The following is a 20,767-nucleotide window of genomic DNA, read 5'->3' as shown; positions in this document are numbered from 1 at the left end:
AGGGAAGAGTGCAGGGTTTAAACAAACAGGGGAGCTGATCCTCTGCAGAGAGGGGCAGTCGGGGGGAACGGCCTGCAGCCCGGGATTTTACAGGAACAGCTGGAGGGAGGGAAGCTTTGCGCAATGTTTGCAACCTCGCCGCCGCCAAAGTGCAATAGCGCGCTTCGAGCCAGTCTTCGCAGCCAAACACACATGGGGCGATTGGCTGGGGGCGGGGGGAAAGGGACTCGGTGCTGTTCAAGCCCTGACAGGCCCCACGCCTCCGCCACGGCAGCGGGGGTGAACCCACACCGGCTGCCGGGCCCTCAGCGGGGCAGGCCCCGCAGCCCGGAACCGAAGCGCGGGTCGCCGTTTCCTGCCGGGCTGGTGCAGCGCTGCTCGGGCCCGGGCCCGGCGTGGCGGAGAGCGGGAGCCCCGGCCCGGTCGGGACTCGCTTCCCCCGCCGCGGGGGTCGGGCCACATGGCGAAGCAGAGCCCCGAGGCGCCGGGGCCGAGCGGCGCGGCCGGCAGCAAGGGCAGGAGGAGGAGGAGGAAGAAGGCCTGGCGCGGCCGCGGGGAAGCGGCGGCGGGGGCCGCGCCGAAAGGCCCCGAGATGGCGGCGGCGGCGGCAGCAGCTCCCCCCCGCAGCCCCCGGGAGTTCTCCGCCAACTGGAAAGCGCTGCAGGAGGTGAGGGGGAGCGGGGGGACGCGGCTGGGGCGAGCCGGGGCCGTCCCCCGGGGGTCTGGGCTGGGGAAGCCGCCCGGGGCGGGCCGGGCCGGGCCGGGCCGGAGCCATGCTGTCGTTCTCTGAACGCCGTCCCACGTTGTCTATTGCAATTTTAGAAAAAAAAATAAGAATCTTTGTGTCAATAAATAAAGCGCTGGAGGCAGGCATTTGGGACGTCGCGCTGCGGGTAATTCCCCTGGAGCCGGAGAGCGCAGGGCGCTTGGCACTGAGGGGCACTGAGGAGCCCTCGGGAACCATGGCGGGGTCAGAAACGGAGAGGGAGATAATCCATTTTTCTTTTCTTTTTTTTTTGGTCATTTTAGCTACTGAAACAAAAGGCAAATGCCTCCAACGAGTCCCTCTCTACATGTCAAACGGACACCAAAAAGAAGCATCCACTCAAAGTGGGGAATAGCCAAGAAGTTCCAGCTGTCAATGGGAACAGGAATGTGGTAAAGGCCAAGCCCACCAATAAAATGGACAATGGTTCTGCTAAAGACAATCCTCCTTTGGCTAAGCCAAAATCCAAGAGGGTTGGAACAGATAAGAGTTTAAATGGCACCAGAAGCAATGGGAAAGGCTGCCAAGAAAAAAAGAAAAATGGCAATATTTTAAAGGAGAAAGGTGAGATAAAACATAAGAGGAGGAAAGCTGAAGAACATGTGGAGCAGCAACCCAAAGAGTGAGTGCTTCAGGCATCATAGGTGCATGTGACTATTTAGTCTGGGAGACATGAAATTAATTACTCTACCCTTAATTGGTTTAGTGGTGGACTTGGTAGTGTTAGGTTAATGGTTGGACTGGATGATCTTAAAGGTCTTTTCCAACCTAAACAATTCTATGATTCTATGTACATAAGGAGCAGTACATTCAGAACACCTGCACTCTTCCAGACTAAATGCGGGGGGAAATGAGATGCATGCTGGCCCTACTCCTCAGATACAGCAACAAACCTGCATAGGTGACAGTACTAGACTGATTTTCACAGAGCTAATTTTTTCATTTAAAAAATAAGTTTTTCCTACACTATAAAGATGCAAGACCACTTTAAGACTGTTATATGTAATTAAATCTGTACTTACCAGGGCTGAAATCTGGTTTGACGATGTTGATCCAAAAGATATTGAAGCAGCAATAGGACCTGAAGCAGCAAAAATTGCTCGAAGAAATCTGGGACTCGAGACAGGCCAATCCAAACAGTCTGTGGAGCAGGTGCTGGTTAAAGAAAAGGCTTCTGAAGGGTGAGTGGCATTCCAGGATGGCAGCAGAGGCATCGAGATTATCTTCTAATAACTGTGATTTGCAGGTGCACAGCATAAGCTGACATCTCCATGAGCCTGCTGACAGACAAACCATCAAGTTTTCCCCATTCATATCAACATGTGAACCGTGTGAACTCCACTATGCGGTCCCCGTAACAGAGGTGTCACCGAGCTGTCCTTTGTCTTTTAGGCTGACACGAGCTGTAGCCATGGACTGTGAGATGGTGGGAGTGGGACCCAAGGGTGAAGACAGTATTGTGGCTCGCGTGTCCATCGTGAACCAATTTGGAAAGTGCGTTTATGACAAGTACGTCAAGCCTACAGAAAAGGTGACTGATTACAGAACAGCTGTTAGTGGCATACGCCCTGAGAAGATAAATACAGGTAGGAGATTTTCCCCCCCCCCCCCCCCCCAAAGTGTTCTTTCAGGAGTGAAAATTTAACAGGCTATTACAGAAGCCTCATTGGCTGAGCTTGGAAAAATTAGACCTGTTTTGGGAAATGGAAAACAAAATGTATGCATGTTAAGAAAAACTGGGGGGAAAAGTACTTTTTACGAGTGGTCCCTAATGCCACTAAGAAATTAACTCATGGATTATGGTATGGGAATAATAGGAAGTTTATTTCCTTTTAGTGCTGTGCTCTTTATGGAATTCTCTATGCTCTCGTAACAAGCAGAGGATTTAGTGTACTCTACAAATTTGTAGAGCTACAGTCCCAAGGATACAATTGCCTTCACAAAAAAGAGGCAGTATTTTAGCTGTAGTTTGCTTAGTTGTCTTATGCATCTCATGGAAAGTGTTTCATTGTGTGGTATTTTTAGGTGAAGATTTTAAAACAGTTCAGAAGGAGGTCGCTGACATCTTGAATGGCAGGATTCTAGTTGGACATGCTTTACACAATGATCTAAAGGTACATGGCTGCAGATTTGTTATTTTGAAGACAAGGCTCCAAAAATTTAAGATTGATTAAATTCCTAATACATCTTTCTGGATCAGGTGAACACACCTAAACTCCTAGAAACTACAGCTTTATCACCCTTTTCTCAGTTTCTTGTTATTTGATGCTGCACTAAGTATAGCCCTAGTCACTTGCCCACTAAAGTTCTTCAATTTCCAAACTCTGTTGCTAGTAGCACTGATCTGCTTACTAAAGAGCCAGGAAAGAAACAGAATGATGAAAAAAAGAAACCACCTGTTTGCATGCTTTGCTTAGCCCTCAAAGCTCAGCAGTCTGGTCATTGTTGCCAGAGACAGCTATCTTCTGTCATGCTGTACCAGCACTGCAGGTAGTGCCTCCAGATCCAGTTCTGTTTCTCATACCGAGTAGAACTGTGGTTCTTGAATCCAGCCAGTGTCTGGGTGATCTTGGTCTTGTCCATTCCTGGTTTTGAACTCTCTCTTATAATGGATCGAAGGAAAGAGCAGGAAGCTGTACATTCAGCTGTATAAATTCCCATGCAACAGCACACTTTGGACTGGAAATGTAATTTCTTCTAGGTGCTATTTCTTGATCATCCTAAGAAGAAAATACGCGACACGCAAAGATACAAACCTTTCAGACAGAGAGTCAAGGTAAGAAACTGCCAGGAACGTGCACCTCAATTACCTCTCGAGCTGCTGACTCCCAGCTGCTAGCTCACTCATCCTGCACTTGCCCCTACCTGACCCTGTTCCTTCTTTCCTACCTGAAACAGGGATGCCTGCTTTTGTCATTTGAAAATACTAGTCTAGTTGAATGCTTACTTAGTGTTTGAAGTATATCAGTGAGTTGCTTAGTTCAGTACAAACATTACCAGTAATACCTGCGTACAAAATTCAGTGGCTCTCCCATTCTTCAGCACTTGCATGTTCTTCATAATGCTTTTCTGGATAGCAAACTAAGATGGCACAGTTCTGCTTACAGTAAGGCTTATGTGATCTTCTTAATAGTATAATTTCCATAGGGATATTAAAAAAAAAATAGATGGCTTCAAGTTTCTGCTTAGACTGCAGGAGTAAACATTCAGATTATAGGGAAATATTTTAAGTTTCGTAACTATATACTCAGGTTTTCTTTTTCACAACAAAGCACCCCAAACATAAATCTCAGGGTTATGGTAATACACGTAAAATCCTCTCAGGAGTGTAGGCATAAATCTCTAATTCATTAATTCTTCTTGACAGTTCACCACTAGAAGCTGAGATGTGCTGTACTTTACTGAGGAATACACTTAAACTAGTATTTTTTTTATATATACATACACACACCTATATATTTTTCAAGTAGTGTGAGACGGCATGATTTTATCTTTTCTATTTCTAGACTGCACGGCCATCATTGAAACTGCTCTGTGAGAGACTGCTAAATGTCCAAGTGCAGACATCAGAGCACTGCTCGGTATGTATCTCAGCAGAACATACATTTTTGGGTAGACCGGCAAGGTACTACACATTAGCTCTAGGATCTGGGTTCAATCCAGAATGCTGTGGCTTCAATTCTCAGGGAAAGTTAGCAAGCTCTGCTTGGATACCAGCATGCAGTAAGATTGTGATCTAAACTTGCTTACTCTTATGTGTCTCATACCACTTGGATTATTTCCTTATTTTCATAAACTTAATTTGCACAAGTCAGCTGTATTTTGTTTAAATATTAGTTCTTATTATTTTAAAATCCCCTGGGGGAAAGTATTGGCTGCTTACCTTAAAAGCAGCATTCTGCACTGCTGCACTGTGGCAGGTTGAGTAAAATAGTGTGGGAGCCTACTACTGAATCTCAGCAGTTAGTTCCTTTCTTTCAGTGGACAGGAGGATAATAATAGAGGAATGAACTGAAAAAGCAGGGCAAATTGTGAGGGTATCTCCAAGATACTGTATCAAGAGTGCTTTTTCATTATAGCTTTCCAAGTCACAATCAGAAAGAGAAGTGTGTAGCCTTGTGGTAGGCCATGCATTCTGAACACATTCATCCCTTCCCACTACTCACAGAACTTAAATTTAGAAAGAGATTATGAAATGTTAATTGAAAGGATATATTAGATGATGGAAGATTTAGCTGCTTATTAGCAATAATGTTCTTAAACCATGAAAGCTATGTTTCATTAAGCCTCCTATTTGTTCTGTTCTCTTTTAGATTCAGGATGCACAAGCAGCTATGAGACTGTACACCTTAGAGAAAAAGAAATGGGAAGCTGCTGTTAAGAACAAATCTAACAACAAAAATTGTAAAACTTGAATGATTCTACACTGTGTTTTTATCTGCAGCATTGCTGGTTTCATGTCACATTCCAGGACAAATTTACAGAGAACCCAGAACTGACAGCAGCTACTTCATAAAAATCAAAAGGCAATACTTCCTAACTTGGTACGTGACTGCTGCCGTACAAGAATACCACTAGTATCCCCTTCCTGGATCATAACTTGCCTAATGCCTACTACTGTCTTTAAACAGTACTTCTAACAAATGCCTGCATTTGTGAAGTACTTAATCAGTTCAATTTCTGCAAAGGAAATACACACTGAGTAAGTTAAAAAAAGTGTTTTTAAATTACAATAGATGAAGGAATAAACTGTCATCACTTTGCTGAAACTCTCAAGACTAAAAATCTTTATTTCAAATATTTTAAAGTCTACAAAGTAAGGTGAATTCTTAATTATCACTGTTAGTCTCACAGTTGTGGTACCTAAACCAATAGAATATATAACTGTTTATGTATTATTAATGGCCCAATATTAGTCTTTCTGGTGAGAAAAATCTTTCAAAATATTTCTGGAGGATCCAAACTTTTATGTCTGAACCAGAAGTGTACAAGTCCTTATACAAAAAGTTTTCCTTTTACTTCTGCAGTTTCAAAAGCGTTGCATCCACAAGGGTCCTTATCTCCTGGAGAGAAATGTGAGAATTGTCAAATACAAGATGACTTTGTTGCTTCACTTATTTTTATATTCCTTTATTAATAAAACCACTGTGTCTAACATAGGCCTTTAAAGTGAGTGGTGTTTTAAACGTATGTGCAGTCTGATTGTGCCAAATCCAAAGCAACTGTAATTACCAGACTGAATACTAATGCTGTGATTTAAATAATCTAAATGGATACTGGAAGGTACAAGGAATGGGTTTCAGAGGTTCAGCAGTTGCATGTCACACACTATTGCCAGAACAAGTGTTCTGGCGTTGTCTGTCTGTGCTGTCTGTCAACAGGGGACGCGGGGAACAACAAATTACATTTACAACAGAAGAGGGAGCTTTCTTCTCTTTTGTGATTCTTTTTCTGCACTTATAGCTTATAAGCTGCAGTGTTCATTAAAACAGTGCAGGCAATGTCTGCAGGAGACACTGGAGAACAAGCCTGTGTGTAACTGTCTTTGAGACAAATTATGTAAGCAGGCTAAATGTGTAACTAAAAAGAGCAAAGTTATAAGACTAACCAGTTTTATTGGCTTGATGAACAAACTTCTAATTACTGGTTTCTTGACAGCAAGCCATTGCCAAGGAAATATTAGTGTAACACATTAAACAGCTTGAATAACTTTGTTTCTGGTGTTTCAACAGTTACCTTTTTTCAGTATGACTACTTGTTGGAATTTAAGTTAAATATTCAGGCAAACTGTCACAAGGGTTTATTTTGTTGGTTTTGTTGTTTGGCTTTTTTTTTTAGGGATGTCACTTAGAAAGCAAAAATAATTGGATGTAATATACTTATGCTTTATTCCTGTAAACTTTAGCCTGTTTTAGTATGAAGACTGTAGTAAATTAATGCAATGCAATGTTGCAAGAGACCAGAACATAGTTTTTAAAAATTACAGCATAAAGAAAAAAACCTTCCAACTACTTCTTTCCAGCAGTTAGAAGTATTTTTAGAAACTCCCTCTTCACCCCATATACACATAATTCTGTAAATTTCTGTACTATGCAATTCCAGCTATTGGAGAATGATAAAATCCATAACCAGAAATAATAAGCATCCACCATTTATTATCACAGTGACTTCTACATACCGTGCTAGATGAAAAACGGATTTTTATTTCAGACAGCAGTTCTTCCATTTTCTGGGACAGCATATCCAGCACAACGTCATCTGTAATGTCAATGAACAGGATAATTTACAGTTACAACTGTCAATGGTTTCAGCAGGAGCTAAAGGAGAGCAGGGAGGGGACAGATCTACACAAACAGAAGGCAAGATAAGATGAAGTTATAACATCCTAACCTCAGAGGGGCATTTATAGTTACTCAAGAGCAAGTGGGATGAACTCTCGGTTCCAATTCATCCCCCTTTCTCGGATATATAGTCTTTCCTGAGAGAAACTAACATCCCTGAGCAGCTGCTGTTAGGGTTTTCTTTACCATCTTTTGGGGGTAGGGGAGAGGAAGAGGCTTGACGAACACCATCTCACCGTACTGAACCATCTCGTTAGTCAGCACACAGATATTTTCCACCGCTTCTGGATCATCGAAGTGAAGGTGGTAGGCATCTTTGATCAGGTTTATTCCACTGCCTTTTGAATCCATCACAAATCTCAAAGCTGCGATTTCTGAAAGGGAGACAAACACTGCTGGGCTAGTTGGTAGCTGCAGACTGCATTATCTGCTTTCCAGTCCCCTGCTCCAGCTAGCACACATATAATATTTTTCCAGGAAGTCATGTCCATTATTTTCAGCCTTCCTAAATGCTATTCTGAAGCATAGTTGGGCAACAAGACAATGACTGTATAAGCAGCTGACACTGTCATGCATGGCAGAAGTGATATTTTCATGTTTACTGTTTCCACATTGATTGCGCTCTACCCATTTACACAGTTGAAACAACTTCATCGTAAAAATAAGTAAAACACTCAAGTTGCTAATGGATCAGATTGTGCTGATCTAGTACTTCTCATACATGCATGCTGGTTCCATGGGAAGAAAAAAAGATTCGCACCTCCAGTTTCACTATTTCCTCTTCCAGTCCTACAAGGAAAGACTAACTCGGGAGAGCAAATGCCAATGCCAATCCCAATCCCACTATGAACTCTTGAACTGTACCGAAGCATCCACTTCTGAGCTGATTTGTAATTAATAAAAAAAAGCGTTGCTGAATGTTACCAGATAGCCTTAGAAGGCTTGCTAATGCCAGGCAGGCGTTCTTCACCAGCACTGGTCTTTCTGGGTTCATCCTGAGTGCATCCAGCAGAAGCACTGTTGTGGGCTCATATTCATTTTCAGTTAAGCAACCTTTAAAAAAAGCAAACAAGCAAGAAAAACCCAAAACCACACACACACACAAACCCCCAAAACTTCAATATTCTCAAAAGCCTTTAAAACGCTCATGAGCATTTCAACTTCTGCCTCCTGTTTCTGAAATTACTTTTTAATTACACAATAAAAGTTACAAAGAAAACACATGAAAACCTGTGTTGCAGTAAAAAAGGCCCAATAAAGTCTTATCATGAGTTGATCCAGGGGTCTAGGAGAAATTTCTGATACATCTATGGCAAGATTCCTTTTCATCCTCCAAGCCAGAAGTAGTGGAGAGTCCTGAATATTCAACCTGTTCTGCAGGTGGGTACTAGAAATGCGATTGCTTAGGGTGTTTTACTTCAGCTCTTCCTAGCGGAACGATGGCATAAGCACAGGGCAGTAGGTAAACACATGGCAATATTCTTGCGTGAGGAAGAAATAAGACAGAGTAGTACTGCAAGGATGCATTTCTTAGTGCGTGTGACAATGAAAGAGATAGGCGTTTCATTTTTTAATCTGAAATATTGTTCCCAATTTACAAAACAAACGGCATAAAAACAAACCTCCCAGCCCATGCTGCACAGAACACTGATGCTGTGTTCAATGGAGTAACACAAATGGGATTCTTGGTCTTCAGAGAGAAGCCAGAGAGAATGCTCTGCACAGCAAGGTTCTTGTAGATGCCTGTCGTTACAGTACCCATCAGCAGTATCTAGTTATGCAATTGCTACGGCTCATCAAAAATAGCTTCATTAGGGAGTGTTAGAGAGCAAGTGCATGGAAGCCTGGTTAAGAGAGGATGCAAGTTCCTAACTCTGCTGCCATCTGCAGAGCCTGCTAAGGCCAAGCAGCCTGTACTTTAAGGATCACTGCTGACAGACAGACATTTGGCATGCTAGCCTTTTCTGTGCACAAGGGACAAGAAGGCTGGGAAAACAGACCTTGGAGCGACAACGCCCACAGAGCCGAGCAAGCAGACTCCGCAACTATTCCATTCTGGAGATGCTCTTGAAGGACCGCAGAGGTAACAGGGACAGCACTTTTCAGCAATGCTTGGTCTACATTATTCTCTGAATTACCGTAACAAAAAGGAAACGCATCAAGCAGAGTTATTTAATCAATAATATTATAAGCACATCATATGTCAAATTCTATCAGTTAAAACCTTAATGGATGATGGCATTGGAGTAATGCAACATTATTTTAGTATGGCCAACAGCAGAGGGAAGGAATTTTAAATGTGCAAAAACAAATCAAATTTTACAGGACTAATAAGTAGTAGTAATGTTTATTGCAGAAAGCTGAACTTCTCCAGGAACTATTTGCTCTGCAATTTAAATTACACATGGGGATCACAGCAAGAAACCTCCAAAAATAACCACCTTTTTGACAGAATGCGGTCTGCAGGATGAATATTTAGCTGGCCACATAAATCAAATGGGTGGTTTGTTGCACAGAGGGAATAACACACATCAAGTCCAATTGTGCACATTTTGTGCTTTCAGCCTTCTTTGATGATTAGAACACCACACACCTATACAAGAACATGTCACAGAAACAAATGACCTAAAAAACTCCCAGCATGATCTCATAAGAAGGGGTCAGCTCAAGCAATTGCCCATGGCTCTGCAACACTGTGGGATGATGCTGGTTTAGTTCTAAGGCAATGGGAAGAGTACACTTGCCAACCACATTTCTTTTGGAAAAGCAAGTCTCTAGGAGATGTCCAACTCAAGGTTTAGCCCAGTACCACCAAGACAAGTATGATGCAAAGAAATAAGATGTTATTAATTCCAAATGGTATCCTGATACCTAATCTAATATGCTCTTTGCACTGCACTCCCTCTGCTAAGAGCAGAGCAAAACAACGTGACTGTGTGGAACCCTCTCCTTTCTGACAGCCTGTTCATAAGCCATACTTTGGCCTAAACAGTAAAGATTTGACTTTGACACCTTATCACAAAAAGGGTTGCTGAAAAGTCTGCATTAGTTTTTAGTTTTCTCTCATTTAACTCTGGATCACTTAAAGTTATTCTCATAGTGCTGTGGAGACATCTCTCCAGAATGGGAGAAAGAAAAAAAAGAAAATCCAGTCCCAGCAACAGGAATGCCTGAACTCAATTAGGCACAGTACCTGCTGCCTTTCAGTCACATGAGTCTAGGCACAATACTTGCTGTGTTCTACTTACGACTTGCAGCCAAGCTCCAGAGAACTCCACAGCAAGAGAGGCAGATCTTTTCATTATGAAGAAAATTTCTTAAAATTGACAGAAGGTCTGGAATTACTCCAGCTTTCCTTAGATTCTCTGCACCAACTTCTGAAAAACACAGAAAAATAAATTCTGTAGAATCTGGTATTTTTGTCCCCCTCGCTCTCTTCACATCAGACAGCACTACTAACCATATTTAAACAGCGATAACAAACCAGTAACATGATACCAACATCTGGACAAAAGAAAGTAAGAGAACAGACTGAATTCTTTAACAAGATGCACTTAAGCATAGTGTTTAGCACAAGTGACCCTTTGAAACAGATGCCTGGCCATCCTTTGTCCTTACAGATTTGAAATTTACAGAGCAGAAAAGGAACTGAGAAGATATAAATTACTATTTTTCAAGTGCTTGCAATTTAGCAATTCCAGCTACCTCCTCTTCAGAATTAGGAAACACTGTATAAAAATAGTTTGGTCTTAGATGGTAAATTTATTTGTACATGACACTTTGTACTTTATTTTTTTTTTTTAAACATGGTTATCCCCTTGCTGCTAAATCTTTCTGTAACCATTTATAAAACCAGTCTTCTGATGACTGGTGAACTGACACTGAAAACAAGTAAATAATACTATAAATATTTAGCAGTTACAATCTCAGGAAAAAAAACGAAGTAGAGAAATTAGGTAGAATGGTTTCAATTCACCATGGCACAACCAAAAATAGAATCCAGGTTCTATGCCCTCATTTTCCCAAGCACTACTATTTGCAGTTTGTACTTGTTTCCAAAACAAGACGAAATACAGGACCACCCTCACAGGTACAATTCTGTAAGCACCTGAAGCCTCAGCAGTGTATCTTACACTTTCAAGAGTGTTATCTTACCAATATCTAGTCAATCTTACCAATATTGCCGCTATTAAACTAATACCTACAGACATCCACATCTCAGTGAAGTCACAAGTTCTGCATCATATCTTGGATTAGATTATAAAAGTAAAAACATAAGAATATTCCCCAAAAATGAACAAGGTGACCCACCACTGGCTGAAATCATCATCAATAATGTGCAGACCAATGAAAGTAACTCTTCGTTTTCAGAATGTTTTCTCACTGTCTCTAACAGAGAGCTGGTCACATTCTCATCCAGGGCCATCACCACATTCTGTTCTAGAGCTGTCAAAAGTAAACATTTGAACAGAACAAAGAGATACCAGTGGCTTTGAATGAAGTCTGAACCCCCTGCTGTCAGCATAAGTAAAACATTCAACTAACAGCACTTCTTCACATCGCAAATCCAAAATTTACTTTAAATTTTCTTTTTCTGAAACACAGTTCTTACTATTTTCAAACCTGTATCATTACCAGGTGTTATGGGGGTATATTGCCAAGAAAATGACAGCAGGGACAACACAAGAGACCAAAAGGTATTCTACACTTTTATGCTCTGAAATTCAAATATCAGAACACAGAGCCTCTTACTTATATACTCTAGTAACAATCTACATAACATGAAAACAAAGCTGGTAGCCTACGATCAGTAGCCTGTATTTAAAATTAACACTAACACAGAATTCATGTATGGCAGTCCTGCAGAAAGTCCATGAGAATCCAGACTTCTATTAAAGCTGGTTAAATTCCTCTATTACTTTAAATTAATCCCCTAAAATCATTACTGAACCCATTTCAAACCTATCTGCTACATCTGACTTTACAAGAGATAGGCTGTATTACCCAGCAGAAGTTGGAAGTCTCATAACTGTACCTTGACTAAGAATTTCAAGCAATAAACTGCAACCATCTCCTTGTAACTTGAGAGAATCTACATGAGTCTTCATGGCAAAACTTATCAATTCTGTCAGTGTTAGCAGATAGGGCAAGGCTGTGGGGAAAATAAATTATTTGAGACAACATTCAGTTACACAGCTTAGAATGCTCAGTGGGTATCTATGCTCCAAAACACAAGAGTTCCAGTTTCAAATAAATCTGAGTCCCTATGGACAATGTGATACGGCAGAACAACATTCTTGAATCAAAAAGAACAAAATGCAAGTATAGATGGAACAATGCAGAGTGAATTTTGTAGTGTCTATGGGAAGTGTCTCTTATTAAAGACAGCTGCAAGGCTATGCAAGCCAAGCGTAGCCAGCATGTTCTTCATTAAGTCACACTGGCATTGTTCACTGGTCATGTAGCAGGTTGTGGGGTACAACACTGCGTGAGCCCGAAACCATGCTTTTCAGGACCTGTGGAGAAAAGTATTTCACCAGGTCTCCTAATTCTAGGAAGACTTTGAGCTTTTGGAATAGCTAATACAGCTATTCAGTGAATCCACAAACATATGATAAAATGTTGAGGAAACGCTGGATGGTTTTTAGGAATCCACTTTGAGCACCTTCAAAGATGTGAGCGTCAGTCATTGTAAGCCACGGTGTAGAAGTGCCAGACAAGTCAGTCTGATGCGTGCACGGCCTTGTATTGCTGGCAATAGGTTTGAATGAGAAATCACAAAGATCCATTCATTTTGTTATTTATAACCAAAGCCCGCTGTATTACTGAGTAAAGATTTCTTCAGTAACAGAGTTGAAGATATAGGTAACTCTAAGAAAAAACCAAATTATTCTTTTTCCTTATTGATTACAGATACGAACACCCCTGTGTTTTAACATCATAAGCCAATGCCAGCATTAAAATGCAATCACTATCAAATGGTGGCACATTTTATAGCAGAGTTAACATGGTACTTTGAAAATACTAACCTTGATCTGAAAGATTAGTCTGAAAAATGTGCAGATGCTGGGAGAAAATATACAGTCTTCACTCACACAGCTTTGCTAGACACACAGAAACTAGACACACGTAGCTTCCTTTTGCTCTATCAGTCTTACAGTCCCGGGCATTACCCCAGGTTGCCCCAATGCTGGTATGAATTACCTTCTTCAAATGTCAGTTTGCCAACTCACCTTTGCTGCCAATTAAAATATCACTAAGTTTTTTTCCAGTGCCCATTTTTCTTATCCAGTAAAACACCTCTGCTGTTCAACAAAAGCATTTACAAAACAAGTACCAACACAATCACATCGACTAGTGGCCTATTCCTGTACATTCCAAAAATGAGAAATAGGAAGACAGCAACTTCATTCTCATTTATTGTCATGAGAATTTTTTTCCTCTTCCTATTATCTCAAAACGTAAGGAAAGAGCAGAATAAATAAATTAATAAAATAGTGCCTTACCACTTTTATCTCTTACAAAGCTGGCAAGGTGCTGAATGCTTTTAGCCTGTGCTTCTTCTATATCCCAGAAAGCCTGCATGAATTCTGCATAAAACAAGAAAAGTCTTCTAAGTATTTGATAAACGCACTTATAAAAAGCATTCAAATTGTCTCTATTTTGTGCAAGATATGAATTGATATAAATGAAAATAATGTCATTTGTGATTGTTGAAAAAACTTTTCCCCTAATGCATGAAACGTTTAAATATCAAAGTTTTATGATTCACCTCTACAATCGGTGTATTTAGCATTATGTATTTTGGGCACCTGTTGGAATATTAAAACAGAGCAAGGACAGGGGCTTTAAATGCATTATTTTGAAAGCCTTTTCAAATTAAGATAATATCTTCCTTCCTTAGAAGGAAAATAACAGAACAGATCCTTGGTTGGCATAATTTGGCAAACGTGTGAAAATGCAGACAAAATAAGTGGGGCTCCCCCATTTTCTGAGGAATGATCTCTGACCCCATTAACTTGTGCAGCAGGTATGGCTGGTAATTTTACGAGGTTATGGAAAAGGTTGTATAGTGATCCTTCCTCCAAATAGCATCCCATTTTATTTCAAGTAAAATGAATGTCCAATAATTCATTTTCAAGTAGAATATATGCTGACTGGAAAACATATGGGTTTATTTCCTATGAAAATCACTATTAAATTAATCTTATTTTCCTTTTTACCTAGAACATTTTCGATTCCTCCCTCAAGGAGCACATCTATTATTTTGGGAGGCAAAGACTTTTTCAGATTTACTAAAGAGACACCAGCAACAGTCACGCATTCCCTAATAAATGGAACATCAGCCAGCTCCCTAGAATTACAAGAGACAAAAGCAGTACCAATAAGTTAGAACTGGTAAGTTAAAAAAAATTCTACAGTCTTTGTTTCATTTTGATATAAAAAGCCAACAATACTTCTTTGAAGACTGGATTATTTTTGACAGAACTTACACAATTTACTTCAAAATGGCTAATGAAAGAGCTTACATGAGCAAGCCATGCTTAGGCTTCAAGTTAATGGCTTGTAAAATTGTGTATAACATGATTTTATAATGTAACTCTTCAAAAAAGGACACCTACACATATCAGAATACCCACTTCTGAATGAACACTGAGTCTTTGACTTTTTTTAATAACTCAATTTGTCAAGGCAGTAAGATCAGCAACCTTGACTCAATCTCTTTCAAACAGTAGCTAACGTTCCCGTCTTTGTGAAGGTAGGTGCAGTTTAGGACAAAAAATAAATGGAAAGCATCCAGAACTCACTTTGCTGTGGGTCTCATGCTGGGCTGAATCTGTAGCATCATAAGTAAAATTGGAAGTAAAGGCAAAGAGCAGTTATCTCCATTTTGCATTAGAGTCAGAACTCCCTCAAGACAGCTGGTATCCTGTCTAATATCCTGCAGTAACGAAGTTATCTCTTCTGCCTGTAAAGAGTACAGCATCAGAAGAGCTTTCACACACTCATTTACAGATATCCTGGTGGGCCAATGACATTTTAAATCTATAATGAAATATTATTACATACATTCAGAACAGCGCAGGTCGTCATGTCAAGTAGAATACAACCTAGAGACCAGATGTCAGATTTCTCAGTAAAAGAAAAAACAAATGTTTCTGGAGCCATCCAGGACTTGCTATCTGTTGAAATAAGAATCATATGGTAATGTTGCTGACATTGTATTATACACTGTTTTTGCTTGCGCACATGAACCACAGGCAATTGTTTTATGTGTAAAAATAATTTAGCAATATTCTGCAGAGATTAGACATTTTTTACTGGTGATATGCCACAAAAGACTAAGGAACACGCTATAACTAATGAACAGTTTTCTAAGATGTTACTGCATATATATCAAGCTAAACATGTTTCCAACTGTATCTGTTACAGAGTTCTGAGACTCACAGACACGTCTACAGTTTTGAGTTGTGAACACAATTAATGCTGCAGGCAACTGTCTGTGAATATCCTGTTCATACTTTAAAAGGGAAATGTGGAGAAGGGGAGGGAAGATAATTTTTTCCTCTTTGGCTGATTTTTCTCTGAGGACTAAAAATATTCACCATAGCTGCATCTTTTAAAAATAAAGTAAAAAAATGTAAAACAAATATCTACTTTCTTCCACTCTTATTTTCCATTTCATCTCATCTGTCATAAGTGTTTCTGTACTGAAGTCACTAAGCATGAAGGATGCTTCACCAGTCACAAGTATGTTTGATGGCTTGAGATTTCTGCAACACAAATATTTTCTGTCAGCCTGTGAAATCAGAGTCTAATGATACATAACTACAGGTTCCCACCATCTTTACACATCAGAAAGTTTGAGGGTTTGGGAGGGAGGATGGGTGGGGTGGGGTTTGGGGTTTTTTAGTTTCTGGGTTTTGGTTTGGGGTTTTTAAATACACAAGTGATAATCAACTGAAACAATTATTTTCTTCTTTTACTGTGAAATGCTTTACAATTTGTGATGCAACAGATTTATCTGAACACAGAATGCAATGGTTGTCTCTTCTTTTAGATACACAAAGTATACCTTGTCCATCGTGGCCACCAAAATGTAAACCCTAACAGAGACGGTCAATATTCTAATATTAAAATTAATTATCAGAATTTTAGCACATTCAAAACAGCAGAGAGAACACCTCATTCAAACAGATAATTCTAGACAAAACTCAAGAAACAGATGACTTCAGAAGTCACAGAAAACTAATCTATACATGAAGTCCAGCATTTCTAACTCCTACTCCCCCTTTAGAACAGTAAAATTCACTGCCTCTAAGTGAACAGCTGTGCTGAACCAACAGTCACTGCAAAGAACAATGACTTGTCAAAGAGAACAAGATTTCTACTCACCTGTGGAAAATATTTCGCTTGTGTATATACAACAAAGCATCCACCATCTGTCCCAGGAAGTTCAGAATCACCTGTTGAGGGGAATATACATGAAAGTAACATAAACACAGTAACTCCCAAATACCTTTTGGAAGATAGCTTCCAAAACCACCCTTCAACAAAACACCATGTTTTGAAGATTTTGGGGAGGACTTTGAGAAAGAGGGAATACACAAGGAAGAAATAACAAAAGCAGTGAGACTCTGTCAGTTCAACCAGACACCTCTTCTGTACTTTTTACCATGTCTGTTATTTTTTCTGACTTCTGCCTTTTTTCCTTGATTACAGATGAAAGATCTCCTTGGCCTGAGTGCTGCATTACCAGACAAAGGAACAGAGATGATATCTGTAATAAAACATTACACCAAAATTGTCTAATTGTTTGCAGGTAACAACATATTCAGTAAGACAGATAAAACCAAGCACTTGGCCAAACTGGCAGGTGTGATGTTCACCAGTACCAAGGTGTTCCAAGATGATTAATCTCTCACAGAGGAGACAATGTTTACTTTCTCTTATTAAAAATACAGCATGTTTGTTGTTGTTTTGTTTTTTTTTTTAAAAAAGAAAAACATTATCAAGCATCTTATCTGAAGCTATATAGGACAATGCAAGTCAAATATACAACCATAAAATCAACACAAATTTTGCCTAAGGATTGAATAAAATCTGCAAATAAGTAAGTCAGGGCTTTCAGCTTCCTATAGTCTCCTATAAAAGGGTTTTCATGCAGGCATGAAAATCAGTATTGCACATTGATTCACATCAGAATCAGTGAGTCAGCATGCAATACTGCCATGTGATGGGCTCCAATCCATGCATCTTCACAGCTTTTCAGCATGTTTATTCAGGAGTTAAAAAAGCAGGCTTATTTCATATCAAATAACCTTTTTTTTTTTTTTTGGCACCTCACACCAATGACCCCAAATTTAAACCTGAAAAAATGCTTACATGCCTACAATATTAACCATGTGTTCCAGTTTAAGGTATCCTATTTCATTCTCACCTCGTTATCCCAAGTCACAAACAATTCCTTGTAAGCACAGATGTTTGAATGACAAAGCTTTAGCAAATCCATTGCCTGCATAGAATAAAAAAAAAAAAAACATACAGAGAGGTTTCTATAGCTACACAGTCCTTCCCACTTAACAGGACCTTAAATAATATCCTAAGCCAGTTCCTGACTGTTCATGTCACATGCCTGATCAAATTCTTCTAATGTGCAAGCCCTCTTATATATTTCATGCACAAGTGTCAAGTTAAAGACAATATTACAGTAAGACTCTGCTCAATGTAATAGTGTAACAGCTTTATGAGATTCAAGGATATAAACTGATCCTCAGGGAGACGATATGTAAACAGCCCCCTTCTTCAGTTCCTAACATCCGAACCTGAAAACACATCTTAGAATATGAAAGTCAAGATGATTTTTCTAGCATGGCCATTATTTCCAGTAACCCCTGTGCAAGCCTGAACCTCAGCAAATACGATGACACTAGTGAGATGCTTATCTCCTTGAAGTTGGTTTCCATGTAAGGCTCTAACAATTACCAATTACTTCAGCAAATTTGCTGATGATGTGAAAGGCAAAAAGAATTCAACTTACTCTCCTATAGTTGTCTTTGTGGCTGTGCAGACACAACAGAAAAACTTAGAAGAGCCATGCTCCCAGCTGGTACAACTGCATTTATTTCAACAGACACGTACATCAGCAGAAAAATTGGATCAAACTTTATCAGTAAAGCCAGTCTCAGTACATAAAGAGGTCACGTCTCTTGAGTAAGGTGAAGCATCTGTACAGACATGTATTCTCACTCATTTTCAACTGCAGATGTCATGCATACTGGACAGTGAGACTAATCCATTAGGTGCTACTTCACATATTTTTCTGAAACAAATTTTGGTATTTTAATAGTATTGCTGATGTGATGTTGCTTGTTACTCAAGGCACTGAAACAAGTTTGCACAAAAAAAGTACAATAAAGGAAGAAAACCAGACAAATCATTCACATCAAAAAGTGTCCAACTCTGAGAAATGGATATATAATGAAATATGTTAACTAGAAATTGAGTTCTTAATAATAAGCTATAAACAGACTAAGGTTCTCCTTCGCCTTAAAGGCCAAAAGGATGAGCTGTGCTCTTTGTTTTCAGCACAAAACAAATACAAACCCTGAAAAAGACTATTCCCTGAGAACAGCTATTTGAATCTACGTATTCAAGTGTAGGAACAATTACTGTGAAATTCTGGCCTGAGCTCAAGCAGAGGGCAGCAAGAACACCCCTCAGAGTCCTACCTGATTCACATCTTGACTATTTACTTAGTTAATCCTTGTAGATAAAAGACTTTGTTCTGTTAAGACTTTGGTCTTTGCAAGTGAAGTAGTAAAGAAAAACTGCACTGATACCTCCTTCAAGGCCTCATCTGCTTGCTTTTCTTCAATGCATTCAACCTGCACCAAACAAAAGACAAGGATAAGGTTGTAATACAGGCAAACTTTAAGCCAGAACGATTTGCCAAGATGACTGGAACTGCAAATTCTCTACGAATTTGCAGAAATTTTCAATGATAGCTGCACTTTCTAATGCTTGGAGCAGTCTGTTGTTGGGAGATGGCCAGAAACAGAGCTTTAAATACACCTGGGACAGCTAGCCAGTCCTTCTCCTGCACTGTGAAAGGAGCAGTAAGCTAAGGTGAAGACACACTGGATGGACCTAAATAGGCTACTCCCCATTCCTGACTTTTAACCTCAATATTCCAATAAACTGATCTGAATCTTCTGATTTCCAAGACAGCAGCACACTAAGATGTAAGCCTACACTTACCCAGTGACCAAGCTGCCTAACATGTTTGTTTCTATCAGAAGGGCCCATGGAGATGACCAACGTGCCAGTGGACTCCTGTTTTCCTAGCAACCACCTGCTCACCTGCTTTATTATGTATTTCTTCTCCGCACCCTTTTCTGTTTTCAATTCAGCTACCAGCATAGTGCCCAGCGCCCCGGGCGGGAGCTGCTCCAGCACCTGCAAGGCAGAGGAGAGACGCTAACGCACTTGCTCAGCTGCAAGGGGTAGAACAATTGAGGCAGAAAGCCCCTTCAAACCACTTCCCCACAGACACCATTCCACACAGCGTGCACCTCCAGCTCCCTGTAGCAGGACCATGGGCACCCACATCTACACCCCAAATCTCCAGAGGCACACAAGCCTTCCCCTGCCTTCCAGGACATTTCCCCTCACTTCCCCCTGCTGAGAACATCCCCATCTCCCCAGGGCCCTCCAATGCCCCAGCACTTCCCTCCCTGAGACCATGTAGGTCCCTTCCTCAGGGCTGCTGACACCCTCACCAAGGGCATACACCCCCTCCTTGGGGCCACCTGCACCCCTCTAGGGCCATGTACCCCCCAGGGCCACACACACCCCTCCTTGGGGCCACCTGCACCCCTCTAGGGCCATGTACCCCCCAGGGCCACACACACCCCTCCTTGGGGCCACCTGCACCCCTCTAGGGCCATGTACCGCCCAGGGCCACGCACCCCCTCCTTGGGGCCACCTGAACCCCTCTAGGGCCATGTACCCCCTCCTTGGGGCCACACACACCCCTCTAGGGCCATGTACCCCCCAGGGCCACGCACCCCCTCCTTGGGGCCACCTGCACCCCTCTAGGGCCATATACCCCTCCTTGGGGCCACCTGCACCCCTCTGGGGCCATGTACCCCTCCTTGGGGCCACCTGCACCCCTCTAGGGCCATGTACCCCCCAGGACCACACACACCCCTCCATAGGGCCACCTGTACCCCTCTGGGGCCGTGTACCCCCCAGGGCCATACACACCCCTCTGGGGCCATGCACCACCCCAGGGGTACCTACACCCCCCCCCTCCAGGCCACAGAGCCCTCCCCAGGGCCACGACCCCCCCAGCACCACCTCCACCACCCACAAGGCTGCAGCCGCCCCCTTCCCACAGGGAAGGACCCGGCCCGTCGGGCAGCACCTCGTATTTCTCCATGGCGGGACAGGGCCGGGCCTCCCGCCGAGGCGGGACGGGCGGCGGGTGTGGAGGGACCCTGAGGGCGAGAGCGGCCCCGCGGCCGCCGGTGCTCAGCAGGGCAGGGACGCTTCCCCTTTCCCCCAGGCTACGCCTGCAAACTAAAAAAAAAACACCGCTACAAGCCCCTGGGGGCGGGGGCAGAGACCCAGACCCCGCGCCCCCCTTGAGGGGCGT

General features: G+C 41.6%; 2 protein-coding genes across 2 annotated transcripts; one reads left to right on the top strand and one right to left on the bottom strand.

The window, feature by feature from the left end:
- The first annotated feature begins 460 nt into the window (after window positions 1–460).
- REXO4 (REX4 homolog, 3'-5' exonuclease) lies at window positions 461–5,921 on the top strand. Its single transcript, XM_075716540.1, has 9 exons — window positions 461–667; window positions 1,030–1,388; window positions 1,792–1,947; window positions 2,159–2,352; window positions 2,792–2,880; window positions 3,468–3,542; window positions 4,273–4,347; window positions 5,080–5,310; window positions 5,794–5,921. The coding sequence occupies exons 1-8, from the start codon at window positions 461–463 to the stop codon at window positions 5,179–5,181; spliced, it is 1,257 nt and encodes a 418-aa protein (XP_075572655.1). The 3' UTR covers window positions 5,182–5,310; window positions 5,794–5,921.
- STKLD1 (serine/threonine kinase like domain containing 1) lies at window positions 5,782–20,560 on the bottom strand. The gene is made up of 19 exons (XM_075716539.1): window positions 20,537–20,560; window positions 19,471–19,566; window positions 18,951–18,995; window positions 17,549–17,623; window positions 16,784–16,888; window positions 16,504–16,574; window positions 15,766–15,881; window positions 15,178–15,290; window positions 14,916–15,076; window positions 14,331–14,461; window positions 13,614–13,697; window positions 12,143–12,259; window positions 11,419–11,553; window positions 10,356–10,484; window positions 9,108–9,236; window positions 8,032–8,160; window positions 7,344–7,481; window positions 6,945–7,024; window positions 5,782–5,829 (listed from the first exon to the last, which is right to left on the bottom strand). Exons 1-19 carry the CDS (start codon window positions 20,549–20,551, stop codon window positions 5,782–5,784), a joined length of 1,917 nt encoding a protein of 638 aa, XP_075572654.1. The 5' UTR covers window positions 20,552–20,560.
- Between the last annotated feature and the right edge of the window lie 207 nt (window positions 20,561–20,767).

This window comes from Pelecanus crispus, chromosome 9, assembly GCF_030463565.1.
Source record: "Pelecanus crispus isolate bPelCri1 chromosome 9, bPelCri1.pri, whole genome shotgun sequence".
NCBI classification, from domain to species: domain Eukaryota; kingdom Metazoa; phylum Chordata; class Aves; order Pelecaniformes; family Pelecanidae; genus Pelecanus; species Pelecanus crispus.
This window is presented reverse-complemented; position numbering and strand designations above follow the sequence as displayed.

Bases quoted from the DNA above. Each gene is read 5' to 3' on its own strand.
- STKLD1 (XM_075716539.1), bottom strand. The intron at 13,698-14,330 runs GTAAAAAGGAAA...TGTTTTATGCAG, and splicing joins AGGAATCGAAAATGTTCTAG to AATTCATGCAGGCTTTCTGG. The intron at 5,830-6,944 runs GTATGTAGAAGT...ATTTCTCTCCAG, and splicing joins TCCGTTTTTCATCTAGCACG to GAGATAAGGACCCTTGTGGA.
- REXO4 (XM_075716540.1), top strand. From the start codon at position 461: ATGGCGAAGCAGAGCCCCGAGGCGCCGGGGCCGAGCGGCGCGGCCGGC. The intron at 1,948-2,158 runs GTGAGTGGCATT...TTTGTCTTTTAG, and splicing joins AAAGAAAAGGCTTCTGAAGG to GCTGACACGAGCTGTAGCCA. The intron at 2,881-3,467 runs GTACATGGCTGC...AATTTCTTCTAG, and splicing joins CTTTACACAATGATCTAAAG to GTGCTATTTCTTGATCATCC.